Below are 23,927 nucleotides of genomic sequence, written 5' to 3' on the forward strand. Positions count from 1 at the left end.
CTGTAGAATGTGACTGGAGTTTCTCAGACCATCTTCCTTTGGGGATGATATATAAGGAATGGAGCTCAGCCCTGTTGATCCACAAAAAAAGTTTCCTGTACTTGCTTAAGGTTGATGCTATAAACTTTGAGGTGAACACCAGGGATGTGCAAAAGAAAAAAAAAATCGGAGAAAATTCGGATTCAGGGGTATTTGGGGCTAAAAAAAAAATCTCCTAATAGCAGATTCATTAGCCAAATCTGATTCGGGAGATATCTGGCTATTCCTGAATATACGGCCCCATTATATCCTATGGGCCATTGAAATCAATGGCAAAATAGGATATAATGAAAGGTGGCTGGAGGGGAGGGGTTTTGAGGTAGAGGCTCCAAAATTGCAGGGAGGATGCAAGGGATTCCCCTCTACAGAACCCCCACGTTCCAAAAAGATTAGGCCAGGGGGTCCCATTCTAGTGACACCCAAAATGGGTGCCCATATCTCCCCATAACACCCTATAGGCCATTGAAGTCAATGGCAAAATAGGGTATAATGAAGTGCAACTGGGTGGTTGTAGTTATTGCAGTGGGAAAACTGACTGATTGCTTTCCCCCCACCATTGGGAGAAATGGGCCTTTTTTGAGTGCCCCTAGAATGGGAACCCCAGTCCAATCTTTTTGAAACTTGGGAGTTCTGTAAGAGTGAGGCTTCTGAAGCTTCCCTGAAAATGTGGAGCCTCTACCTCAAACCCCCTACCCCCTAGCTGCACTTTATTATACCCTATTTTGCCATTGACTTCAATGGCCTATGGGGTATAATGGGGCCGATTGGCCACCGAATTTCAGCGGCAATTCACAGCTGCAGTATATAGCTCCCGAATCAGGTCAGAGAATTCGGTGTATCCGAATCAGCTGTTTTCGGGGTTGTATTCAGTTCCGCCGAACCAAATGCACACCCCTAGTGAACACATTTGATAAGCAAACATGCTAATGTTTGACAACTGTGACCATCCATGGTCCAAACCTCTGATCTGTTTGCCACCTCAAACAAATTTCCCACAGCTGCTTGCAAGATGGGCAGAGGTTTGCAGAGGTTCTCAAAGAGCTGTTTGTGACCTCAAATAGATGCTGAAGAGCTTTGCAGCTGCACCACAGTGGTGGTGGAGGTGGAGTTTCACTTCCTTGTTTTTCAAGGTTTTTGAAAGGATTTTATCTGGGATCATGGAGGCACAGGGAATGAAAAGACATGAGAATGAAAAGACATTATGCCTCCCATCAGGTTGTGCACAAATGCAACTACATGCAATAATGTCAAAAGACAGCATTCATTTATAATCACTAGTTGACTGATTGATTTTGCTCACCATTTCTGCAATTGGTAGCCATACAGTGTCCAGGGACCACCAGTCTAGGAGAGAGGAGGTAAGTAGGGCTCCTATCAGGCTCTTGTAAGAATATGAATGCATCAAACATTTCTCCTTGCCCTGTAAAGTACTGTTTAAATCCACCACACTGTCCAGAAGAGCCACCAATCTCATTTCTGGTGTTCTCTTTCAATAAAAAGTGAGGCACAATTGTATGTTTGATGTCATATTTAATTCCTCAGTTTTTCTTTGAATCATAAGAAACATTCATATCTAGACTCTTCTGATCTAGCAACGCTGTTCCCTGCCCCTGTAACCTCCAGATTGGATTACAGTTTACAGTGGATTACGGATTACAATTTAGTGTAATGGTTAAGTGTGCGGGGGGGGGAGGGGTGGGCTCCCTCTTGGGTATCCTGCCCCCCCAGGGAAAGTGTATGTGCAATACATAGCCTCTCCTTCCTGGTGTAGTGAACGCCGCGTGGTCACTGTCCGGCTATGCCTGGCAGATGGTCACTGCAATGGCCTCTCCTGCATTACTGCATCCATGGCAACACCTTCTCGCTGGTCCCCCCCGTTTCTCACAGAGTTTGCCACGTCATGGTGCGACCGAATGTCCGGCGGTATAACTGGATGGGCAGGCTGGGCTCACCAACCTCGTCAGCCAAGAGAAGGAAAACTCTAACATCAAACCCGGGCAGATAGAGCTCGTTAATGTAACACCTACCACCTGGAGGACTCGCTGTCGGCGTCCCAGCTTACCGGGCCATGGCAGATGACCCCAAGGTGAAAGGGTGGAGCCAGTACTCCGCACACTGTGCCTCACCTAAAAATTCCTCTGCGCAGGCCTGAAGGGCATATCCACATCCACAGCCCACAACACACCAAGTCCTGCAGCGATGGGCAAGGGGTGAAACGGCAGGTGGAAGATGCCACTGGAAGCCGCAGTCCCAATCCTGCATGTAGGCGGTTCAGGGTATTGGTCGCCTGATGCTGACCCGGAGACGAAAGCATCTTTCGGCAGCACCCTGAATGACCAAGCAGCCTTATGTAAGGACAGCACTGCTTGCTCCACATGGAGAGGGGCCTAGAAAAGGTGGCCTAAACAAAGCTCGTCTCCCCCACCCCAGTTGGCTAGCCGCGGTCAACGGGCATCCTTACTTGCGGTCAAAAAATAACAACAAAGAAAAGGCATGCACCTGCCTCACAAAGTGTGCAAAGACTTAAGCTTGCATGTTGGAACATCAGAACCATGCTCTGCTCTAGTTGCCCACGAACTTCTCAGGTTGAATATTGACATAGCAGCTCTCAGTGAGGTCCGTTTCCCTGAGGAAGGTAGTCTCCAAGAACATGGTGCTGGCTATACCCTCTACTGGTCGGGTAAGTCAAAGGCTGAGAGCCGCCTTTCTGGCGTTGGCTTCATGGTCAGGAACTCCATTGCCTCCAAAATCAAAAACCTGCCAACAGGTCACTCAGATCGCATCATGTCCATGCGCCTCCCACTTCAAAACAAGCAGCATGCAACACTCTTCAGTGTGTATGCCCCAACTCTTCAAGCAGATCCTGCAGAACAGAACAAGTTCTATGCTGATCTACGCAACCTCGTACGGAAGACCCCTACAGAGGACAAGGTGATCATCCTTGGCGACTTCAATGCCAGAGTAGGTAAAGACTCAGAAGCCTGGAAAGGAGTACTTGGCAAACACGGCATTGGCAACTGCAATGATAATGGGCGCTTCCTGCTAGAATTCTGCACGGAGCAGCAGCTCACCATCACCAACACTATCTTTCAGCAGAAGAACAGCCTGAAGACAACCTGGATGCACCCACGGTCCAAGCACTGGCACCTTATCGACTACATTCTGGTGCGCCAGAGAGACCTTCGAGATGTCTTACACACCCGAGTAATGTGCAGTGCGGAATGTCATATGGATCATCGTCTTGTACGCTGCAATCTCTGTCTTAACTTTAAACCCACACCCAGGAGAGGAGGTATCCCTTGAAGGAAGCTTCAGGTTGGCAGCCTTCAGTCAGCTGAAGTTAAAGCTGCCTTCCAGGCAAAACTCCAGTCAAGAATTGAGGACCACAGTTGCCCCACAGACCCTTCTCCAGAAGCACTCTGGGAACACCTAAAAACTACCATCCTGTTGACCTCTGAAGAAGTCCTCGGGTTCTCCACAAGGAAAAACAAGGACTGGTTTGACGAGAACAATCAAGAGATCCAAGAATTACTAGCGAAAAAGAGATCTGCCTACCAAGCACATCTTGCTCAGCCCTCCTGTCCCGGGAAAAAAGCAATCTTTCGCGCTGCATGTAGCAACCTCCAGCGCAAGCTTCGAGACATTCAGAACGAGTGGTGGACCAAGCTTGCAGAGAGAACCCAGCTGTGTGCAGACACTGGTGATTTAAGAGGGTTCTACGAAGCCCTGAAGGCAGTATATGGCCCATCATATCAGGCTCAGAGTCCCTTGCGTAGTGTAGACGGCCAAGTGCTCCTCACAGACAAGGCATCCATACTGAACTGGTGGTCGGAGTATTTTCAGGCTCTCTTCAGTGCCAACCGCGTAGTTCAAGATTCAGCAATCCACCTCACCCCACTTCAACCAGTGAAAACAGAGTTGGATGAGATCCCCACCCTAGAAGAGACTGTTAAAGCCATCAAGCAACTGAAAAGTGGCAAGGCAGCGGGAGTTGATGGAATCCCACCAGAGATCTGGAAGCATGGGGGCACAGTACTACATAGCACACTTCACAAAGTACTTGTCACCTGCTGGGAACAAGGCAAACTACCACAGGACTTTCGCGATGCAATCATCATCACTCTATACAAGAACAAAGGAGAAAAGTCAGACTGCTCCAACTACCGGGGGATAACTCTGCTCTCCATCGCAGGCAAAATCCTTGCCAGAATACTCCTGAACAGACTGGTGCCCACCATTGCAGAAGAACTCCTCCCAGAGAGTCAGTGCAGCTTCAGAGCTAACAGGAGCACCACCGACATGGTATTTGTTCTCAGGCAGCTCCAAGAGAAATGCAGGGAACAGAACAAGGGTCTATATGTGACTTTTGTCGACCTTACCAAAGCTTTCGATACCGTTAGCAGGAAAGACCTGTGGCAAATCTTGGAACGTTTAGGATGTCCCCCAAGGTTCCTCAGCATGATCATCCAGCTACATGGAGACCAGCGAGGCCAAGTCAGACACTGCAAGGACCTCTCGGAGCCCTTCCCAATAGGCACAGGTGTAAAGCAAGGCTGCGTTCTCGCGCCAACTCTCTTTACGATCTTTTTTAGCATGATGCTTCAAAGAGCCACAGTAGATCTAGATGATGACAATGGTGTCTACATCCGCTATCGCACCGATGGCAGCCTGTTCAACCTGAGGCGACTAAAGGCTCACTCCAAGACAATGGAAAAACTCATCCGAGAGCTACTATTTGCTGATGATGCTGCACTCGTCTCCCACTCGGTATCAGCTCTGCAGCATATGACGTCCTGCTTTACAGAGGCTGCCAAGCTATTCGGCCTAGAAGTTAGTCTGAAGAAGACAGAAGTTCTCCACCAGCCTGCACCCCAGGAAGATTATCACCCTCCCTGCATCACTGTGGGTGAATCAGTACTGAAGACAGTCCAGCAGTTCAGCTACCTGGGGTGCATCATCTCCTCAGATGCCAAGATTGACAAGGAGATCGACAACAGGCTGGTAAAGGCAAACCGTGCATTTGGCTGACTGCACAAAAGAGTGTGGAGCAACAAACACCCGAAAAAAGGCACAAAGATCAATGTTTACAAAGCAGTTGTGATGACAACCCTCATCTACGGCTCCGAATCGTGGGTTTTATACCGTCATCACCTGCGACTCCTTGAGCGCTTTCATCAGCGCTGCCTTCGCACCATCCTCAACATCCACTGGAGTGACTTTGTGACCAACACTGAAGTCCTCAAGAGGGCGGAAGTTACAAGCATCGAAGCACTGCTGTTGAAGACGCAGCTGCGCTGGGCAGGGAATATTTCTAGGATGGAAAACCACCGCCTTCCCAAGATTGCTCTGTATGGCGAACTTTCCACCGGCCATTGAAATAGAGGGGCACCAAAGAAGAGGTACAAGGACTCCTTGAAGAAATCCCTTGGCACCTTTCGCATCAACCATCACCAGTGGTCTGACCTAGCCTCAGATCGCAAAGCATGGAGGCACACCATCCACCAGGCTGTCTCTTCCTTTGAGAACGCACGCATAGCTGGTCTTGAGGACAAAAGGAGATTGAGGAAGAATCGCACTGCTACAGCACTAACCCCAAATCAGACTTTTCCCTGCAGCCACTGTGGCCGGATCTGCCTGTCCTGCATTGGTCTTGTCAGCCACCAGCGAGCCTGCAGCAGACGTGGACTACTTCACCCTTCTTAAATCTTTGTTCGCGAAGTCAAGCCGAGAGAGAGTAAGTGTGCGGACTGTTATCTGGGAGAACCAGGTTTGATTCCCCACTCCTTCACTTGCAGCTGCTGAAATAGTCTTGGGTCAGCCATAGCTATCGCAGGAGTTGTACTTGAAAAGGGCTTTCATGAAGCTGAAGAACTAGAGAGCCATTTTTGTGCAGTGGTTAAGTGCGCGGACTCTTATCCGGGAGACCTAGGTTTGATTCCCCGCTCCTCCACTTGCAGCTGCTGGAATGACCTTGGGTCAGCCATAGCTCTCACAAAGCTGCCCTTGAAAGGGCAGCTTCTGTGAGAGCCCTCTCAGCCCTACCCACCTCACAGGGTGTCTGTTGTGGGAGATTGTAAGCCACTCTGAGATATGCATTGTAGGGCGGGGTATAAATCCAATATCTTCATCTTCTTCTAGAAGAGGAGTTGGGACACATTTGCCAAGCTTGCCTGCAAGCTGATCTCACACCCACAGCTTGAGAAAGTCCAGGAATGCCTGTTACAAGACAATGGCCTAGAAAAATATTGGGCAAGAAGGAGTGGAGCTTTCTCTAGTGCTGCCTCTCATGATTATTAAGCAACCCAGCCCTCAGGCACCTGAGAAAGCCGGCTGCTTGGTTAACAGTCCTCTTTGAAACGTCTTGCAAGAGTGCAGTGTGTCGGAAAACGATTCTTATTACTAATCAGTTCCTCTCCACATATAATGGGAGATGTGTGACCTCCCTATCATGTATTCACTTCACCCGGGGACTGCAAAGGCACAGTTTGTTAGCCCACCTCTGTAGACATGATGGCGTTGCTATGGGATCTTCTGTGGCCGGCACTTGCCTTTCTGGTTGCTGCCGTTTGCCTGCTGTTGGTCTGGGCCGTTTGTTACCACTTCTTCACGACAGAAGTTCCTCCGGGAATCTGTCAGCCTCTGAAGATCAGGATACTACATATTGCGATGTCCGTGGGCTTTGCTCTGGTAAGTTATTTGGATGAGAGATGTCATGAGGTGAGACGGCCAGGCTGGGCAGTATTGTGATGCTATGGAAAATCTCCTGAGTGCTGTTGAGTTGTTCGTTTATAAAATGTTTTTTATTGTATTTTATTGTTTTCTTATATACTCTACTCCTCCCTGAGCCCTACGGGGAATGGACGGAATAGAAATATACTAAATAAAATAAATGAATAATAAATAACTTTTTTAAAAAAGTCAAATCCCATCTCGTCACAAATTGGCCAATTCTGCACTAGACCTTTAATCCTGGTTCAGCCTTGTCCCCAAACTGATTTTCTACACTAAAATCATAGAATCACAAACTCATACAGTTGGTTTCTATGATTCAAGTGTAGAATGTCAAGTTTCGAGCCAGGGCTAAACCAGGATTAAAGGTCTAGTGTGGAACTGGGCAAAGAGGTAGTTTTAGCAGGCAACCGTGCGGGTTTGCAATAGAACAGTTAGGTTCAAGTTTGACAGCAACCTGGGGTGGGGGTGAGCTTTTGAGAGGCAAAGGTTAAGGAAATATGAATGTATGGAGGAGAGGCCCCCCTGCCTCCTGGTGGTGTCTGGGAAGAAGTAGGCATTGCGATGTTGTTAAGAGGGGGATTTCTAGGCCTAAAAGAGCCCCATGGCGCCCAGTGGTAAAGCTGCAGTTCTAAGTTCTGCTCATGACCTGAGTTCAATCCCAGCGGAGGCTGGGTTCAGGTGGCCAGCTCAAGGTCGACTCAGCCTTCCATTCTTCCGAGGTCGGTAAAATGAGTACCCAGCTTGCTGGGGGGGGGGAAGCATAGATGACTGGGGAAGGCAATGGCAAACCACCCCGTAAAAAGTCTGCCATGAAAATGTTGTGAAAGCAACGTCACTCCAAAGTCAGAAACGACTGGTGCTTGCACAGGGGGCTACCTTTATCTCCCCCCCCCCAGGCCTAAACTGGGTTCCGCTATTCTTCATATGCAGGGTTTTCCCCCATGGGGGAATGCAGTGGAATGGCGTTCTGGAACTTCTTCATGGAAACAAAGTTCTCAAAAAATGTTTAAAAGTTCATGAGGTGAAGGGGGGCGGGGCGTCGCTCTAAGATGGCAGACGTGCTTTGAGTTAGCTCTGCTCTCTTTGCCTCCTTTCCTTCAATAAAAATCGCTATGGACATCACCAAAAGGCACAAACAATGAAGAAAAGTGCCCGGAAGACGCCTAAATCATCAAAACAACCAGTTAAGTCAGTTGAAAACTTTTTTCCTTCCTTATCTTCTAAAACCATTGTGGGAGAGACAGGGCCCTTAACACCAGCTAAAATGGCCCCCGTTACTAACTCTTCCCAAACAGAAAATGACTCTGACAAGAATGGAGGCCCAATAACAAAGAAAGATCTGTTTGTTTTCAAAGAGGAGATATGTAATTTCTTTACAAGCTCAATGACAAGCTTGCTCCAGCCAGTTAATTTAAAACTAGACTCACTAGCAGCTGAATTAAAGGAAACTTCTAAAGTGGCAGAAAATGCCACTGAAATGCTCTATGCTGCACAAGATGAAATAAAATCACTGCAACAGTTTGAAATGAGGGCGTCAGAAAAAATCATGATGCTGGAAAATCGCTGGAGAGAAAGGAACCTCAAAATTAGGGGGGTGGAGGAGGGCGCGGAAGATAATACTTCCCTAACCAAACTGGTGGTGGAATGGCTTAACAAATGCATGAAAAATGATGGCATTTCGCCTAATAACATATCTAAAACATATAGACTGGGCTCAAAAGCATTGGGGAGAAACAGACCGAGGGACATCCTCGTGCAATTTAGTTCCCTGGAGGCTCGAGACATTATACTCCAAGAGGCACGTAAAGCTGACTTCAAATTTAAGGGGAAAAAAATCCTTTTCCTCATGGACCTTTCTCCAGAAGCTATATAAAAAAAAGACAACTGAGAATGGTGTCTACGAAGCTGTTTGAAAAAAAGATTAAGTTCCGCTGGAGTCCAGCCTCTGACATCATGATCTTCAAAAATGGCGCGCTTTTCCAAGCGTCTGATGGCATTACGGGGAAGGCTTTACTAGCAGCTATGAACATCGCACTCAACCAAGAAGAGGAGGAACAACTGCTTGCAGTAGATAAAGACATAACCTGACTGTATGCTGTTTTCAAGAACTGGTGCGGTCCCCATCAATTCGCTTTGGTGCCGGCAATTGCCAGTTGTTGGGGGTTTTTTTAGGATGTCGAGGTATGAGGAGCCGAAAGACAATACCTGCTACTGACCAAAGCTGCCAAGACCGATAAGTTCTGTCATTATATTTCTTTAACTTTATATATGTTATTTCTATGTCTTAAGTATGCTGATTCACTTTAAACCGCTCTGTGCAGAAGCGGCTCTTCGGGCATCGCCATTACTGTGTAAAGGGTAATTGCAGGACGTTACCTACCACTGACTACAGTCGTTAAGCCTTCGAAGTACTGCTATTACAATGCTTTAATTTTACTTATCTCTTTTTTAAGTCTCAGGTTTGCTGGTTCACTTAAATCAGATCTGTGCAGTAGCTCTTCTTGGGCACTGAGTTCTCTGTTTCAGCAAGTTAAGTACTGGAGGCTTGATTTTTGAAGATAGCACAGGTTGTTAATTATAATATTCTCATTGTTTAAAACACATAGTTCGGTTTAAAACCTCCAGGAAATAGTGATATCCTACTCTACTAGTAATGCATGTATTCTAGAAGTGAATTATTATTATTTAATGACAGGGTTATTCCTGTTTCTACTGTGTTTATAATTGGAGCAAATATTTTTTTTTTATAGATGGAGGGGATAACAAATAGGTTGCTGTAATAATTTTATTAATTAATTATATTAAGTAAATCTTACTGAACCTACTGAACTCTGATAAGCCAAAGAGTAGTCCATAGAATTTTGTAAAACAGTAATGGGAGGGGAGAGAGCACTTATTTTGAATTCCAACAGATTTATAGTGCCCTCCTCGTATTCAAGTGTAATTGTACTTGGCCTAAGGTTTGGTGCAATTATACTCTCAGTTCCTTCGTGTGAGCTTTATGTTTAAAGGCTCTCTTAACCCTCTCCATAGGTAGAGGGGTGGAACTGAATCCCATTATTTGAGGATTTTGTAAATTGTTAAATAGTTTTTTCTTTTTCTTTTTACTAGAGGACATAGTAAAGGTTTAAAATTTTGTTTATTCTGGTTGTATATGAATCTACTCGGACAAGCTGTCAAGTTGAACTATATTTAAGAAAGTCGAAGTAATATTGAGTACAAAAATGTCTAACCACATAAAAATAGTATCTTGGAACTGCAGAGGTCTAGGAAATTGTATCAAGGTTAAAAGAATTTCAAATCTTATGTATAAAAAGAAAGCTAACATTTTGTGTCTACAAGAAACTCATTGCAAGAAAGTGAGTGATCCCATCCTAAAGTCTAAATGGTTCTCGCAAAGCTTTCAAGCACCAGGCTCATCCAAGGCGAGAGGAGTTGCCATACTGATATCTAAAAATATCCCCTTCCATTATGAAAAAACTTTAGTTGACCCCCATGGTAGATTTCTGTTCCTTAATGGTATTCTTGATGGCTCACCTTTAACTATAGCGTCAGTTTATGCCCCAAATAATAACCAAATGGAATTTCTGGAAACTGTTTTTTCAAAATTAAATGAGTTCAAGAAGGGAGAAGTAGTGATTGGAGGTGACTTTAATCAAATAGATGATCCTAAGCTAGATAAAACGTACAAAAACAGATTTGAGGCGACAAGGGTACAAAGCAAACCTAAACTGCAATCTTTGTTCTTAAAATATGACTTGAATGATGTGTGGAGAACACTGAATCCAGGTGTAAAACAATATTCTTTTTTCTCTCCAGTCCACAACATCTATTCTCGTATTGACTACATACTCATGTCTGTTGGTTTGCTGAGGCATACAACTGAGGCTGAAATTGGCTCCCAAACTTTGTCAGATCACGCAACTATTTCAGCGTCCATTGACTTACATAACAGAGAAGACACTAGCCACTCATGGACCTTAAATTCTTTATTATTAAATGACCAAAGTTTTTGTGAATTGGTTATTAAGCAGATAGAAGAATATTTTCGTTTTAATACATCATGTGGGGTAAAACAGGAACTTGTGTGGGATGCATTTAAAGCAGTCATGAGGGGTAACCTCCTCTCTCTGGCGACTCACTATAAAAGGGAAAAACAAAAAACTATAAGTGAACTACAAAACAAGATTAAAACCTTAGAGCTGAGGCATATGCGATTTGGTGGGAAAAAAACCTTTAAAAAGCTAGAATTTGAACGCAAAAAATTAGCTGTATTGGAAACTTCCCAAATCCAAAAACAATTAATGTATTTAAAGCAGAGGTATATTACCAAATCTCCCAAATATCTAAAACTACTAAAAAATAGGATAGTCAAAAAACAGAATTCTTCGTTGATCTATGCTGTAAAATCCTCAAAAGGCGAGATGCATTTGAAAACAAAAGAAATAACGGCACAATTCCTAGAATACTATAAAGAGCTATACAACTCTAATAATCCACAGATGAGTAACATTGATGACTTCCTTAATAAAATTAATTTTAAAACCAAAATATCAGAAGAACACTTAAGTTTTATGGAAAAGCCTATTGAGAGTACAGAACTGCAAAAAATCATAAAGACTATGAAAAATAATAAGGCCCCAGGAAATGATGGCTTGACATCGGAATTCTATAAAAAAAATTTACCTAATATTTTGGTTCCTCTCCTAGATACATGCAATTCGGTGCTTGCCAGAGGTTCTATGCCTGATTCATGGAAAGAAGCAAAAGTGATAGTTCTCCCTAAACCAGATAAGGATAGACTAAATGTAAGTTCTTACAGACCAATCTCTACACTCAATCATGACTTTAAAATTTTTTCCTCTACTCTAGCTGCCAGACTAAATAAAATCATTCCTAACTATATTGATAAAGATCAAGCTGGGTTTATCCCGGAAAGATCAATAACAGACAACATAAGAAAAACTCTGAATATTATAAATTTTTGTAGGAACACTAAAACAGAGGCAGTCATGCTTTCTCTTGATGCCGAAAAAGCCTTTGACAAGGTAGAAATTCCTTTTCTGAAAGAGGTCCTAAAGAAAATGGGATTTGGCCCCAATTTTTTACGCTCAATACAGGCTATTTATGAAGAACCCAAAGCTTTTTTGTCCATCAACAATCATAATTCCCAGAGCTGGACACTTTCCAGAGGAACTAGACAAGGATGCCCCCTATCCCCAATTTTGTTCGCCTTGTCTTTAGAACCCCTAGCCATGGCAGTAAGATCTGACCCCGATATAACGGGAGTGCTTATTGGCTCTCAAAAAACTTCCTACAAATTAAGTCTGTTTGCTGACGACGCAATTTTTTACTGTACAAATCCTCTGCTTTCTTTAAATAAACTAATAGCCTTAATTAAAGACTTTGGAAGAGTTGCAGGTTTCACAATAAATTTTCAGAAATCAGAAATATACCCTATTTGGCTAGGTCCTGACCTAGAATCTAAGTTAAAACGCGAATTTCACTTTAAATGGGTGAAATCTCACTTTAGACACCTAGGTATTTTAATTCCTCTGGACCTGCAAAATCTTTTTAGAGATAATTTCGATCCTCTGTTAAAATCTATAACAACAACTTTTAAAGATTGTGAGAAACTTTCATTGAGTTTATTAGAAAAAATAGAACAAATTAAGGTTTTTGTCCTACCAAAATTTTTATTCTTATTTCAGAACCTCCCCATTGTCATTAAACCAGAGATTTTTCAAAAATGGAAATCATTATTTTTGGATTTTATATGGGCAAAGAAAAAACATAGGATAGCCTACTCGACCTTAGTGAAACCTTTGTCACAAGGTGGGCTAGCACTTCCAGATTTAGAGAAATATTATTTGGCGGCTCAACTAAAATATGTTTTGCTATACGCTGTTCCTCAAATTGATAAGGATTGGGTACGTATAGAGCAATCCTTTATTGAACCAAATTTATTGTATGAAATAATTTGGAACAAGCCTAATCCATGTAATTCTAGTCTTCAATTGAATCCTTTTCTGAAATTAACCCTGAATATTTGGGACAGATATAGAAATTTATTAGCACCCCATCCCTCTCCAGCAACAGTTTTCTTGGGGCAGGACTGGTTCCCTGCAGCAAAAGACAATTCAAGTTTTAAGAACTGGAGAGTGGCAGGTATACTCAGATTTAAACACCTAATTATAAATAATTCAATGAGGCCATTAAAGAACCTGGAAAGAAAATATCTCTTTCGGGCCGACTGGTTGCAATACAATCAGTTACATCATTTATTGCACAACCCAAATATTTTGTCTCAATTAAATAGACCTTTGAAAGCATTTGAAGAAGCCATAATGGACCCGATACCCAAAATGAAAGGAAAGACTGCTGTTATCTATAAAGCACTAAGTAATTTAAACATGCCTTTAGACAGCTCAATTATGAAGGCTTGGAACAAGGATTGTGGGACTACTATCAGTTTAGAATGTTTGTCTAAACTCTGGACATCTTATTTATTTCATACCCCCATATTGAATTTGAGGCTACAAAACTTTAAAATTTTCTCCAGATGGTACCTGACACCACTACAGATTTTCTACGCCAAAAGATCAAAAGATGCCAAATGCTGGAGAGGGTGTGGCTTCCAGGGCTCATTTATTCATTGCTGGTGGGAATGCCCTGTTGTGATGGAATTCTGGAGGAAAATTTTGCCCACTGTTGAACGTATAATTGATCACAAAGTGCCCTTCACCCCCGACTCCATTTTGCTTAACCTTTGGAAAAATGGGGAAATGCCTAAGCATAAACATGAATTGGCTTCAATGCTTATTTTAGCTGCAAAATTATTAATAGCTCACCATTGGAAAGCCCCTGTCTTGCCTTCTAAACGTAATTGGTTTCTAAAAATTTGGGACCTAGTAGTAATGGATAAGCTGGCTACTACCATAAAAAATTCTGAAGCATCCGATAAAGGTCTAGATAAAAACATGTTTGTAGAGAAATGGTTTCACTTTTTTGCTTATGTACAATCTGAACAAAAAACATTGTGTAAATTACCGGATAAGTATTTAACTTTTGCTTTATATTAGAAATACACTCTGCATATTGTATTCATAACAGGATGGCTTGTAAGGTAGATTCTATGGTTATTAGTATTATAGTTGATGTTTGTTGGAATGTATTTTTGTTTTTAATTAATAAAAAGTTTAAACTCCAAAAAAAAAAAAAAAGTTCATGAGGTGCACCCATGTGTTTCTCCTTCATTTCCCTCTTGAGAGTTCTGGCACCTTCTTTTTCCTGATTATAGGACCTGGGGATCCCCTAGAACTGCATCTTCAGAGTACAGAGATCAGTTCCCATAGAGAAAATGGATGCTTTGAATAGGGTTGCCAATCCCCAGGTGGGGGCAGGAATCCCCTGCTTTGGAGACCCTCCCCCTGCTTCAGGATCATCAGAAAGTGGGGGGGGGGGGATGTCTGCTGGGCACTCCATTTTTCCCTTTGGAGACCGATTCCCATAGGGTATAATGGAGAATTGATCTGTGGGTATCTGGGGGGCCCCTGTTTTTTAAGGTAGAGGCATCAGATTTGCAGCTTATCATCCAGTGCCTCTCCTCAAAATACTCTCCAAGTCCTAAAAGGATTGGACCAGGGGGTCCAATTCTATGAGCCCCCAAAGAAGGTTCTCCTATCCTTCATTATTTCCAATGGAGGGAAGGCATTTAAAAGTTGTGTGATGGCCAGAACTCCCTTTGGAGTTCAATTGTGCTTGTCACAACCTTGCACCTGGCTCCACCCACAAAATCTCCTGGCTCCACGCTCAAAGTTCCCAGATATTTCTTGAATTGAACCTGGTCACCCTAGCTTTGGAAGGTGGACTCTGTGGCATTATACCCCACTGAAGTCTCTCTCCTCTCTGGGCTCCATTCCCAAATCTCCAGGAGTTTCCCAACCTGGATTTAGCAACCCTACCCCCATTACCCTTCAGTAGCTGGGATCAATTCTATGGGGGACCTGAAGGAGCTTCTTCAGATTCCTTTATAAACAAATAGAACATCTGCTTGTGCTTCTCACATCCTCGTGCCTTCAGTTCATGCTTTCACAGGCCCTTTGCCAACTGAGCATTTTGGCCTAGAGCAAAACGGATAGCTAGGTGCTGGAGTTGCTACGTTTGTCTGGCAAAAAGTGTTCCTATCTCTGGATGTTGTCTCTAGCAGTGCTGCGAAATGAAGCAAGCAAACTGCTAAGGAACAATCAGATAAACAGGAAGGAAGGGAACAAAATCTTAAACATCTGCCTTCTTGTGTCATTGTTCGCATGAACTTGCTTGCTTGCATGAACAGCACACAGACATATCAGGTCAGCACCCCTCAATATTCTTTTGTTTCTACATCTGCAACAGAGCCCTCTCAGCCCCACTCACCTCACAGGGTGTCTGTTGTGAGGGGAGAAGATATAGGCGATTGTAAACCGCTCTGAGTCTCTGATTCAGAGAGCGAGAAGGGTGGGGTATAAATCTGCTGTCCTCTTCTTCTTGCGCTCAAATATCTGATCATGTTTTATGGCTCTCAGACCCCTGACATTTATTCTATGCGGCTCTTACATTAAGTAATTTCCACCCCCCCCCTCCCGGTCTATACTCAAAATTAAGCTCTGTTACTCTTAGAAGCAGGACTTCTTTTGTAGCTGGAACTTCTTTACATATTAGGCCATACACCTCTGATGTAGTCAGTCCTCCAAGAGCTTACAGGGCTCTTGCTACAAGGCCTACTGTAAGCTCCAGGAGGATTGGCTACATCAGAGGTGTGTGGGCTAATATGCAAAGGATTCCCTGCTACAAGAAAAGCCTTGCTTAGAGGCACCACTGGACACAAACTGTTCTGTTGCTACCCACCTGAATAACTCTTATCAGTGTTAGTAATTACGCTGTAAGAAACATAAATCCAGGTGGGCAGCAGTGTTGGTCTGAAGCAATAGAACAAACCAACAAACCAACAGAGTTGTATTGAGAATGTAAGCTTTCATGCGCTAAAAGCACACTTCAGCAGACAATAGCTTCCATTCTCAATAAAACTTTGTTGGTCTTAAAGGTGCTACTGGACACCAGCTTTGTAAGAAAGGTAATTAGGATGGTCTACACAAGACCGGAAGTATTATTGGATAGTATTACCAGCGAGAATTCAGTATCTTTAGGGTGGCCACAAACCTTGGGATAAGCAGCTTCAGCAGGTGAGTATACTATTTTCAACAGCATTTAGTCCCTGGGGGGGGGGGGGGGGGGGGCTTGGACTGCAGCCTTATGTACTTACTGGAAGTTCTTACCAGAAGCGAGAAAGGGTAGCTCTAGGAATTGACTGAAATGCCTGGCAACCCTAAGGAGGAGCCTGGGACTTCCTACCTCATGGCATCTAGCCTTGGGCAGCTGCCAAATGGTGAGTGATGACAGCAGACCTGTGAGGAAGAGGAGTCGCATGGGGGTCCTGCTAACCCTGGATGGGGTCAGGCCTCTTACACACAGAACAGTATGTTCTCTCCCCCCCCCCCCCACAGAGGAACAACACCGGCAATGTTTGAAATGGACTCCATTTGGGGGGAGGGATCCAATAGTATTATTTTACCATCTGGAGGATCCTTCCCACATGCCTCCCATAGGTAAGCATATCCTTAACCAAAAGCAGAGAGACCCTTTTGGTGCTGAAAACAGTGCAGGACCAGCTACAGAGCAGAGGTGGCTAAACTTACTTAATGTAAGAGCCACATAGAATAAACATCAGATGTTTGACAACTGCAAGACATGAACAAATACTACACACACATCTTTATTAAAACTCTTTAATACTCCCTTTGCACAGAAAGAAAAAAATACATATGTATGCACTTTACAACATGACCATGCTGGAAGGATACTTTAAAAAAAAAAAGCTGGAAATAACAGTCTCCATAAGACCAGCATAGGAAAAGGTTAGGGGAATTACTTTTTGGCATCACTGGGAGAAGGAAACACACATATACCATACAGATCACTAACTACCATTTGCATCATTATGCATCTGTCCTGCCTTGACACCAAGGTTAATAGATGCAGCTCCTACAAGAGCTATAGAACTAAAAGGGAATCCTGCACTGTCCTCTGTAATCCTGTCCCTCCTTCCAGTGGCTCCCTTGGCTCTTGCACACTCTTTCTCCACTCTAGGTTTCTGGGTGACTTCTGTTGTGGAAAAGAGTTTGCAAGCCTGCCTACTTCCCCCTCCTTCCTCGCCTCACACATGGCAGAAATAGTCGACTACCTATGGGTCAGCACTTGAGGCTGACTGAGTTCCTGATGCTAAGCATACTTACTCATAGCAAACCTGCATTAAGTTCCTCCTCGACCTCTGGGAGCCACAGAATATGTGTCAAAGAGCTGCATGTGGCTCCCAAGCCACAGTTTGGCCACCTCTGCTACAGAGGAATTGATGAATAAAACATACAGCAGAATAAGTGGGGAACTGAGCACTCAAACTTGATGTGAGAATACGTTTTCTTTAAACAAACAAACAAACAAACAGGTTTTCCCTGTTTTAATCTGTGAATGTTGGAGGGTGTGCATCTTCTCCGCTTGGAAGATCTTTACAACATACGTTTAAATTCAGTTGTGTGTTTACATGTCAGCAGTAAGTAATTTCTGTGTTCTCTGTCATTTGTCGACAGGAGTATATTTTCTGGAAGATGGGTCTTTGTAAGGCTTTTACCATTTTGAGGATCCTGACAGATGGAATCCCGCCAATGGCAGACCCAAGTCTATTTATCAAGGATGCATACTTTGAAGATGTGTTGGTGAGGGTCTATAAAGTCAAAAGACCCTCTCCTGAGAAGAGGAAAGGAATCATGTTTTTCCATGGAGGAACTGGCACAGTTGGAAGCATTGGTAAAAAAAAAAATGCACCACTTTACAATAATAATTTTGAAAGGAGGAATCATGCTATATAAATATATACCACTAATCATGGCATATACCAGGCATGGCCAAACTTGCTTAACGTAAGAGCCACATCAAATAAATATCAGATGTTTGAGAGCCGCAAGACAGAAGGAAGGAAGGAAAATAGATGGGGAGGGGGAAGTGGTAGAAAGAAAATAACTTTAACTTTAAGTACATTCTCCAAGCCACTGGCTAGCTTGGCTTGAAGAGAAGTGATTTAAAGAGACAAAAGCCTTCTGCAAGGCAGCCAACAAGGTGGTGAGGGCTCCAAGAGCAACACGCTATTTGTGGAAGAGCCACATTGGGGAGGGACGGTGGCTCAGTGGTAGAGCATCTGCTTGGTAAACAGAAGGTCCCAGGTTCAATCCCCGGCATCTCCAACTAAAAAGGGTCCAGGCAAATAAGGCATGAAAAAGCTCAGCTTAAGACCCTTGAGAGCCGCTGCCAATCTGAGTAGACAATAGTCACGTTGATGAACCAAGGGTCTGATTCAGTATAAGGCAGCTTCATATGTTCATGTGGCTCCCAAGCCACAGTTTGGCCACCTCTGGTATATATGTATCTACACAGTTATTCTGTGAGCAAAACTCTGCAAGATTTTAACTCAGATCTAACAGCTAAGAGTAGTTTGTTCTGTTTGAAGTTCTTTCAAGAAAGGTCAACAACCTTTCAGGCACAGGAGGGAAAGGGACAGATTCCTCTGTTACTAGAAATGCTAGTTGTCTCCTTGTTAGATGGGGGAATTAGCAAGAGGTAGACCTAGGTAGAGCTCAGAAGCTGATCTTTTATCAATATAAAGGTCCAGTATCAGAAGGAAGACTCCAGAGTTCAAATATTTTAAAACGTTTAGTAGAAAAACATGTAGAAATACAATCACAAACACAAACAATACAAAAAACCACAACGAAGAGCAAGGAGAATAGAGATGAGCAATAGGGAACTTCAGGGACTGTTGAAGAGGGCAAATATTACCTGTTCTAGATGTGAAGACGTTCATTTAGAAATTAAAGATGAGAACAGGCATCGTACCACGTCTAAGAGGCCCATTACTTGAGTAACGGGGGAACAACCTGTCTATGTGACCTGATTGAATAAGGAGGCGTGGTTTGCTCTCATGTTTTATAGCATTTGGAGGGATGGAAACCCTCCCAGAGCAATCCCAGAGATTAAGACATGAGCAATACATTACCTGTGAACCCTTATTGTTCTATACATTCCATTGAGGAAAGATCCAGGCCAGGAGGATACCCATGTTGCAGTCAGATCAAGCCCAGACATTTTTCTCTGGCTCTTTGCAGAGAGCGGCTTCACTTGGCCTCTTTCTGACAAGTGGCTTCCATCTAAGTTCCAAAGCTGGGAAACCCACCACTTGTTACTCCCATAGAAGCAGGCAGCGCCACCTAGCTATATCACCATGTTAGCTTCTGCCAACTATGTGAAACAAATGATAGGTGGGCTTTAAGGTTTTTAAAAAGGTCTTCCTTGTACACTGTCCTAGCTGCTTTCCAGACACTGTATTGGATCAAAACACGTATGTGTGTGTCTCATTTGATGGGGGGGGGGGGTGGGTGGGTTGGGATGGGAAGCTCTTTAGAGAGTTTCTGCATTGTAGAATTTCCTATTCACTGGTACTTAGAAGACAGAAGGCAATGTAAACAGAACAGTGTGACACATTCGATGTCTGCACTTTTAAGAACTGTGAGACGTTCCTGGGTTTAGTTCTCTTACTGGAGACTCAGGGTGCTTTCACACATGCTAAATAAGGCACTTTCAGCCTGTTCCAGCGACCTCTTGCAAGTGGATTTTGCCATTTCACACAGTAAAATCCAGTTGCAAAGTGCATTGAAAATGGATTGAAAGTGTGTTCTTTAGTGCATGTGACAGTGCCCTTACAGCATTTCTGTTAGCTTTAAGTAGCTCCCATTAAGGAATCATCTACACCCATTAAGGAAACCTAACTTTCTTTTGTCATAAGCACTGACTTTCACCAGGAGTTTTACATCAAGGGAAACCAGAGTGAATGCAACACACCCATTCACAGTCATAATTACAAACTAAACTCACAACTTCTCTCCCCCCCTCTTTTAGATGCGTATGAAAGAGTGTGTCGATACATAACCAAGAAGAGTGACACAGTGGTAGTATCTGTTGGGTAAGTGACCCCAGTTTTTCCAAACATTGGGCTGAAAAAATCAAATTATGATAAAAAGCAGTGGAAGAAGAAGAGGAGGAGGTTGGGTTTATACCCTGCCCTTCATTTGGAGCCCCAGAGCAGCTTACAATCTCCTTTCCCTTCCCCTCCACACAACAGACACCCTGTGAGGTAGTTGGGGCTGAGAGAGCTCTGAGATAATTGCTCTTGAGAAAACAGCTCTGAGGGAACTGTGGCTGACCCAAGGTCACCCAGCTGTTTGTCTGCAGAGGAAGAGTGGGGAATCAAATCTGGTTATCCCAGATAAGACTCTGCACATTTAACCACTACATGAAACCAGCTCCCGGTTAACCAGTTTATTATTACTTTATATATTTTCCACCTTTCTCTTGATTACAAAAATTAAATAAAGAATAAACTGTTTAAGAACATAAGAGAAGCCATGTTGGATCAGGCCAATGGCCCATCCAGTCCAACACTCTGTCACACAGTGGCCACAAAAAAATAAACAAACAAGTGCCATCAGAAAGTCCACAAGTGGGGCTAGAAGTCCTTCGACTGTGCCCCCCCCCCCCCAAAGCACCAAAAATACAGAGCATCACTGCCCCAGACAGAGAGTTCCAACAATATGCTGTGGCTAATAGTCACTGATGGACCTCTGCTCCATATATTTATCCAATCCCCTCTTGAAGCTGGCTATTCACTCCTGTGGCAGTGAATTCCACATGTTAATCACCCTTTGGGTGAAGAAGTACTTCTTTTTATCAGTTCTAACCCGACTGCTCAGCAATTTCATTGAGTGTCCACAAGTTCTTTTATTGTGAGAAAGGGAGAAAAGTACTTCTTTCTCTACCTTCTCTATCCCATGCATAAGCTTGTAAACCTCTATCATGTCACCCCGCAGTCGATGTTTCTCCAAGCTAAAGAACCCCAAGCATTTTAACCTTTCTTAATAGGGAAAGTTTTCCAACCCTTTCAACATTCTAGTTGCCCTTTTCTGTACTTTTTCCAATGCTATGAAATGCATTACTGCGAAATTCAGTGGTGTTCATGGGGTGGGGTGGAGGTTTGCACCTCTTGGGACAGGTTTGTGTATAGGCAAGAATAAACAATAGCAGCAAACATAAAAAAAATACCTCAGGGCTTTTTTTGTAGCAGGAACTCCTTTGCATATTAGGCCACACCCTTCTGATGTAGCCATTCCTCCAAGATCTTACAGGGCTGTTATTACTGAAGCTCTTGGAGGATTGGCTACATCAGAGGTGTGTGGCCTAATATGCAAAGGAGTTCCTGTTACAAAAAAAAGCCCTTCCTTAGCTGTACTTGAAAACCGCTATTTCAGGTCATTACTGGGATGTTCCAGAATAGTCTGAGGAATGTGGAATATTTAGGGAAATGAAGCCACCCTCATCAAAGAAATCTGTAGTGGTGGTGTTATTTTTAAATGAAAATATAACCACATTTTACTTCTTTAAAGATGACAAACTGTGACATTTCTTGAAGGGAAGAAAGTATTTTAAGAAATGATTGTTTGATTATTTTTCTGCAGTTGTGGAATGAAGAGAGAAAGATTATCTCTTGCTCTGTTTGTTGAATTTTCAATATTGGTTTACAATGTTGATCAATGATGTGGAGCTTTACCAGCTTCTTATTTTAACAAGTAATTTAAATGTTGCCTTTTTTTTTTTTTTTACTCCTATTTGTAGTTTTGCATGCATGCTTGACATTATAGGGGCAACAAATGTACATAAGAGAAGCCCTGCTGGATAAGACCTGTGGTCCATCTAGTCCAGCATCACCTTTCACACGACACTTAATCCACCTCACTTGGAGGGCCAATAGGGTTGCCAAGTCCAATTCAAGAAATATCTGGGGACTTTGGGGGTGGAGCCAGGAGACTTTGGGGGTGGAGCCAGGAGCAAGGTTGTGACAAGCATCATTGAACTCCAAAGGGAGTTCTGGCCATTACATTTAAAGGGACCCCACACCTTTTAAATGCTTTCCCTCCATTGAAAATAATGAATGATAGGGGCACCTCCTTTTGGGGCTCATAGAATCAGACCCTCTAGTCCAATCTTTTTGAAACTTGGAGGGTATCTTGAGGAGAGGCACTGGATGCTATGCTGACAATTTGGTGCCTCTACCTCAAAAAACAGCCTCCCCAGAGCCCCAGATACCTGCAGATCAATTCTCCATTATACTCTATGGGAATCGGTCTCCATAGGGAATAATGGAGTGCCCAGCAGACATTTCCCTCCCCCTCCACTTTTTGATGACCCTGAAGCAGGGGGGAGGGCCTCCAAACTGGGGAATCCCCTGCCCCCACCTGGGGTTTGCCAAACCCAAGTGCCAATGAACAGGGCACAGAGGCTAAGGTCTTCTCCTGATGTTGCCTCCTAGCACTGGTATTTAGAGGTTTTCTGCCTCTGAATATTTGAAATTCTCTTTCATCGTAATGAATAATAGCCAGTTATGGATGTTTCCTCCATGAATCTGTCTCATTCCCTTTAAACCCTTGTATGTTTGTGGCCCTCACTGCCTCCAATGGCAATGAATTTCAGGGTTTTTTTTGGGGGGAGGGGGATGTTAAGTAAAAGAAGAGAGAAACAAGACTTAAACAAGAGAAACAAGACTTATTTTTATTATAGGTACCATCTGGCTCCAGAATATCAATATCCCACACAGTTCAGAGAATGTCTGAGTGCTACCACATTCTTTATGAAGACTGCAGAGAAATACGGAGTTGATCCTGCTCAGATTATAATTAGTGGAGATTCCTTTGGAGGCCTGGTTGCTGCTTATGTGGTCCAAGAGTTGGTGAGGCGGCCACATTTCCCCAAGCCTCGAGCCCAGATCTTGATCAGCCCTTTGGTTCAATGTCTGGATTTCAATTTGCCCTCTTATCAACAGAACCATTTTGTCCCCATTGTGTCCTGCAGAGTTTTTTTGTTATTCATTTCTTGGTACCTCAGCACCAGCAAGACACTGTTGGAATACCTAGAGAATGACTCGTTTATGCCCAAAGATGTTATAACAAAGTACCAGAAATGGCTACATTTGGATCATATCCCTGAGAAATTGCAAATGCAAGGCCCTGTTCAGAACACCTCACCACTCACTTCCCCTTTTAACAACATAGATTTTTTAATAAAGACTTTATACCAACCAACCATTGGCCCTCTTCTGGCTGAAGATGAAGTCTTTTCCCAACTCCCTGATACTTTCATTTTAACTTGTGAATTTGATGTTCTGAGAGACGATGGGCTCTTGTACAAGAAGCGGCTAGAAGACAATGGTGTCCGGGTGTCCTGGTGTCATCTCAAGGATGGATTTCAAGGGGTATTTTACTTTTTTAGTCATTGGTTTTTAAGTTTTCCATGTTGCAATGTAGGAGTAGACAATGTAGTGAAGTACATTAAAAGTTTATAAATGTATAATATTGAGAAATCCCCTGTGTTGAGTGTTACCCCCCCTTTCCAGCAATATAGAAGTGTTAATTTTGTATTCCCAAAACAGTAAAATAAATACTAGAAAAACCAATGTATTCTTTTTAAAAAATTATTCATTTGTTTAAAACCTTTCTATTCTGCCTTTCAACTCAAATATGATCCCTGAGGCAGCAAACATTATAACTAGGGCTTTTTTTTTTTGAGCAGGAACGCACAGGAATGCAGTTCCAGCTGGCTTGGTGCCAGGGGGTGTGGCCTAATATGCAAATGAGCTCCTGTGGGGCTTTTTCTACAACCCCCATGTTAAACATCAGAGGGTGTGGCCTAATATGCAAATGAGTTGCTGCTGGGCTTTTTCTGCGTGGAAAGCCCTGATTATAACATTAAAACAGCATTTAAAATAAGCTGTCTATATAATGTGGACAAAAACATATAAAATCAGTGATTTTTCTGTAGAAAAAGCCCAGCAGAAGCTCATTTGCATATTAGGCCACACTGCCTGGCGAGGGAGCATGCGCCTGCTGCATGGCGGGTCACGCCAGCCGGAGCCCTGGCCAGCCCAGACGGAACTCCGCTCCTGTGAGCTCCAGCAGAAAAAAGTC

General features: G+C 43.4%; 1 protein-coding gene across 1 annotated transcript; it reads left to right on the top strand.

The window, feature by feature from the left end:
* Positions 1–6,549: 6,549 nt before the first annotated feature.
* LOC132587340 (arylacetamide deacetylase-like 4) lies at positions 6,550–23,305 on the top strand. The gene is made up of 4 exons (XM_060259615.1): positions 6,550–6,726; positions 17,454–17,670; positions 19,813–19,876; positions 22,525–23,305. Exons 1-4 carry the CDS (start codon positions 6,550–6,552, stop codon positions 23,303–23,305), a joined length of 1,239 nt encoding a protein of 412 aa, XP_060115598.1.
* The last annotated feature ends 622 nt before the right edge of the window (positions 23,306–23,927 follow it).

Source organism: Heteronotia binoei, chromosome 18 (assembly GCF_032191835.1).
Source record: "Heteronotia binoei isolate CCM8104 ecotype False Entrance Well chromosome 18, APGP_CSIRO_Hbin_v1, whole genome shotgun sequence".
Taxonomy (NCBI): Eukaryota; Metazoa; Chordata; class Lepidosauria; order Squamata; family Gekkonidae; genus Heteronotia; species Heteronotia binoei.

Excerpts from the sequence above, each read along its gene's own strand:
- LOC132587340 (XM_060259615.1), top strand. The coding sequence starts at position 6,550 with ATGGCGTTGCTATGGGATCTTCTGTGGCCGGCACTTGCCTTTCTGGTT. Across the intron at positions 17,671-19,812 it reads TGGCACAGTTGGAAGCATTG|ATGCGTATGAAAGAGTGTGT; the intron begins GTAAAAAAAAAA and ends CCCCTCTTTTAG. Across the intron at positions 19,877-22,524 it reads ACAGTGGTAGTATCTGTTGG|GTACCATCTGGCTCCAGAAT; the intron begins GTAAGTGACCCC and ends TTTTTATTATAG.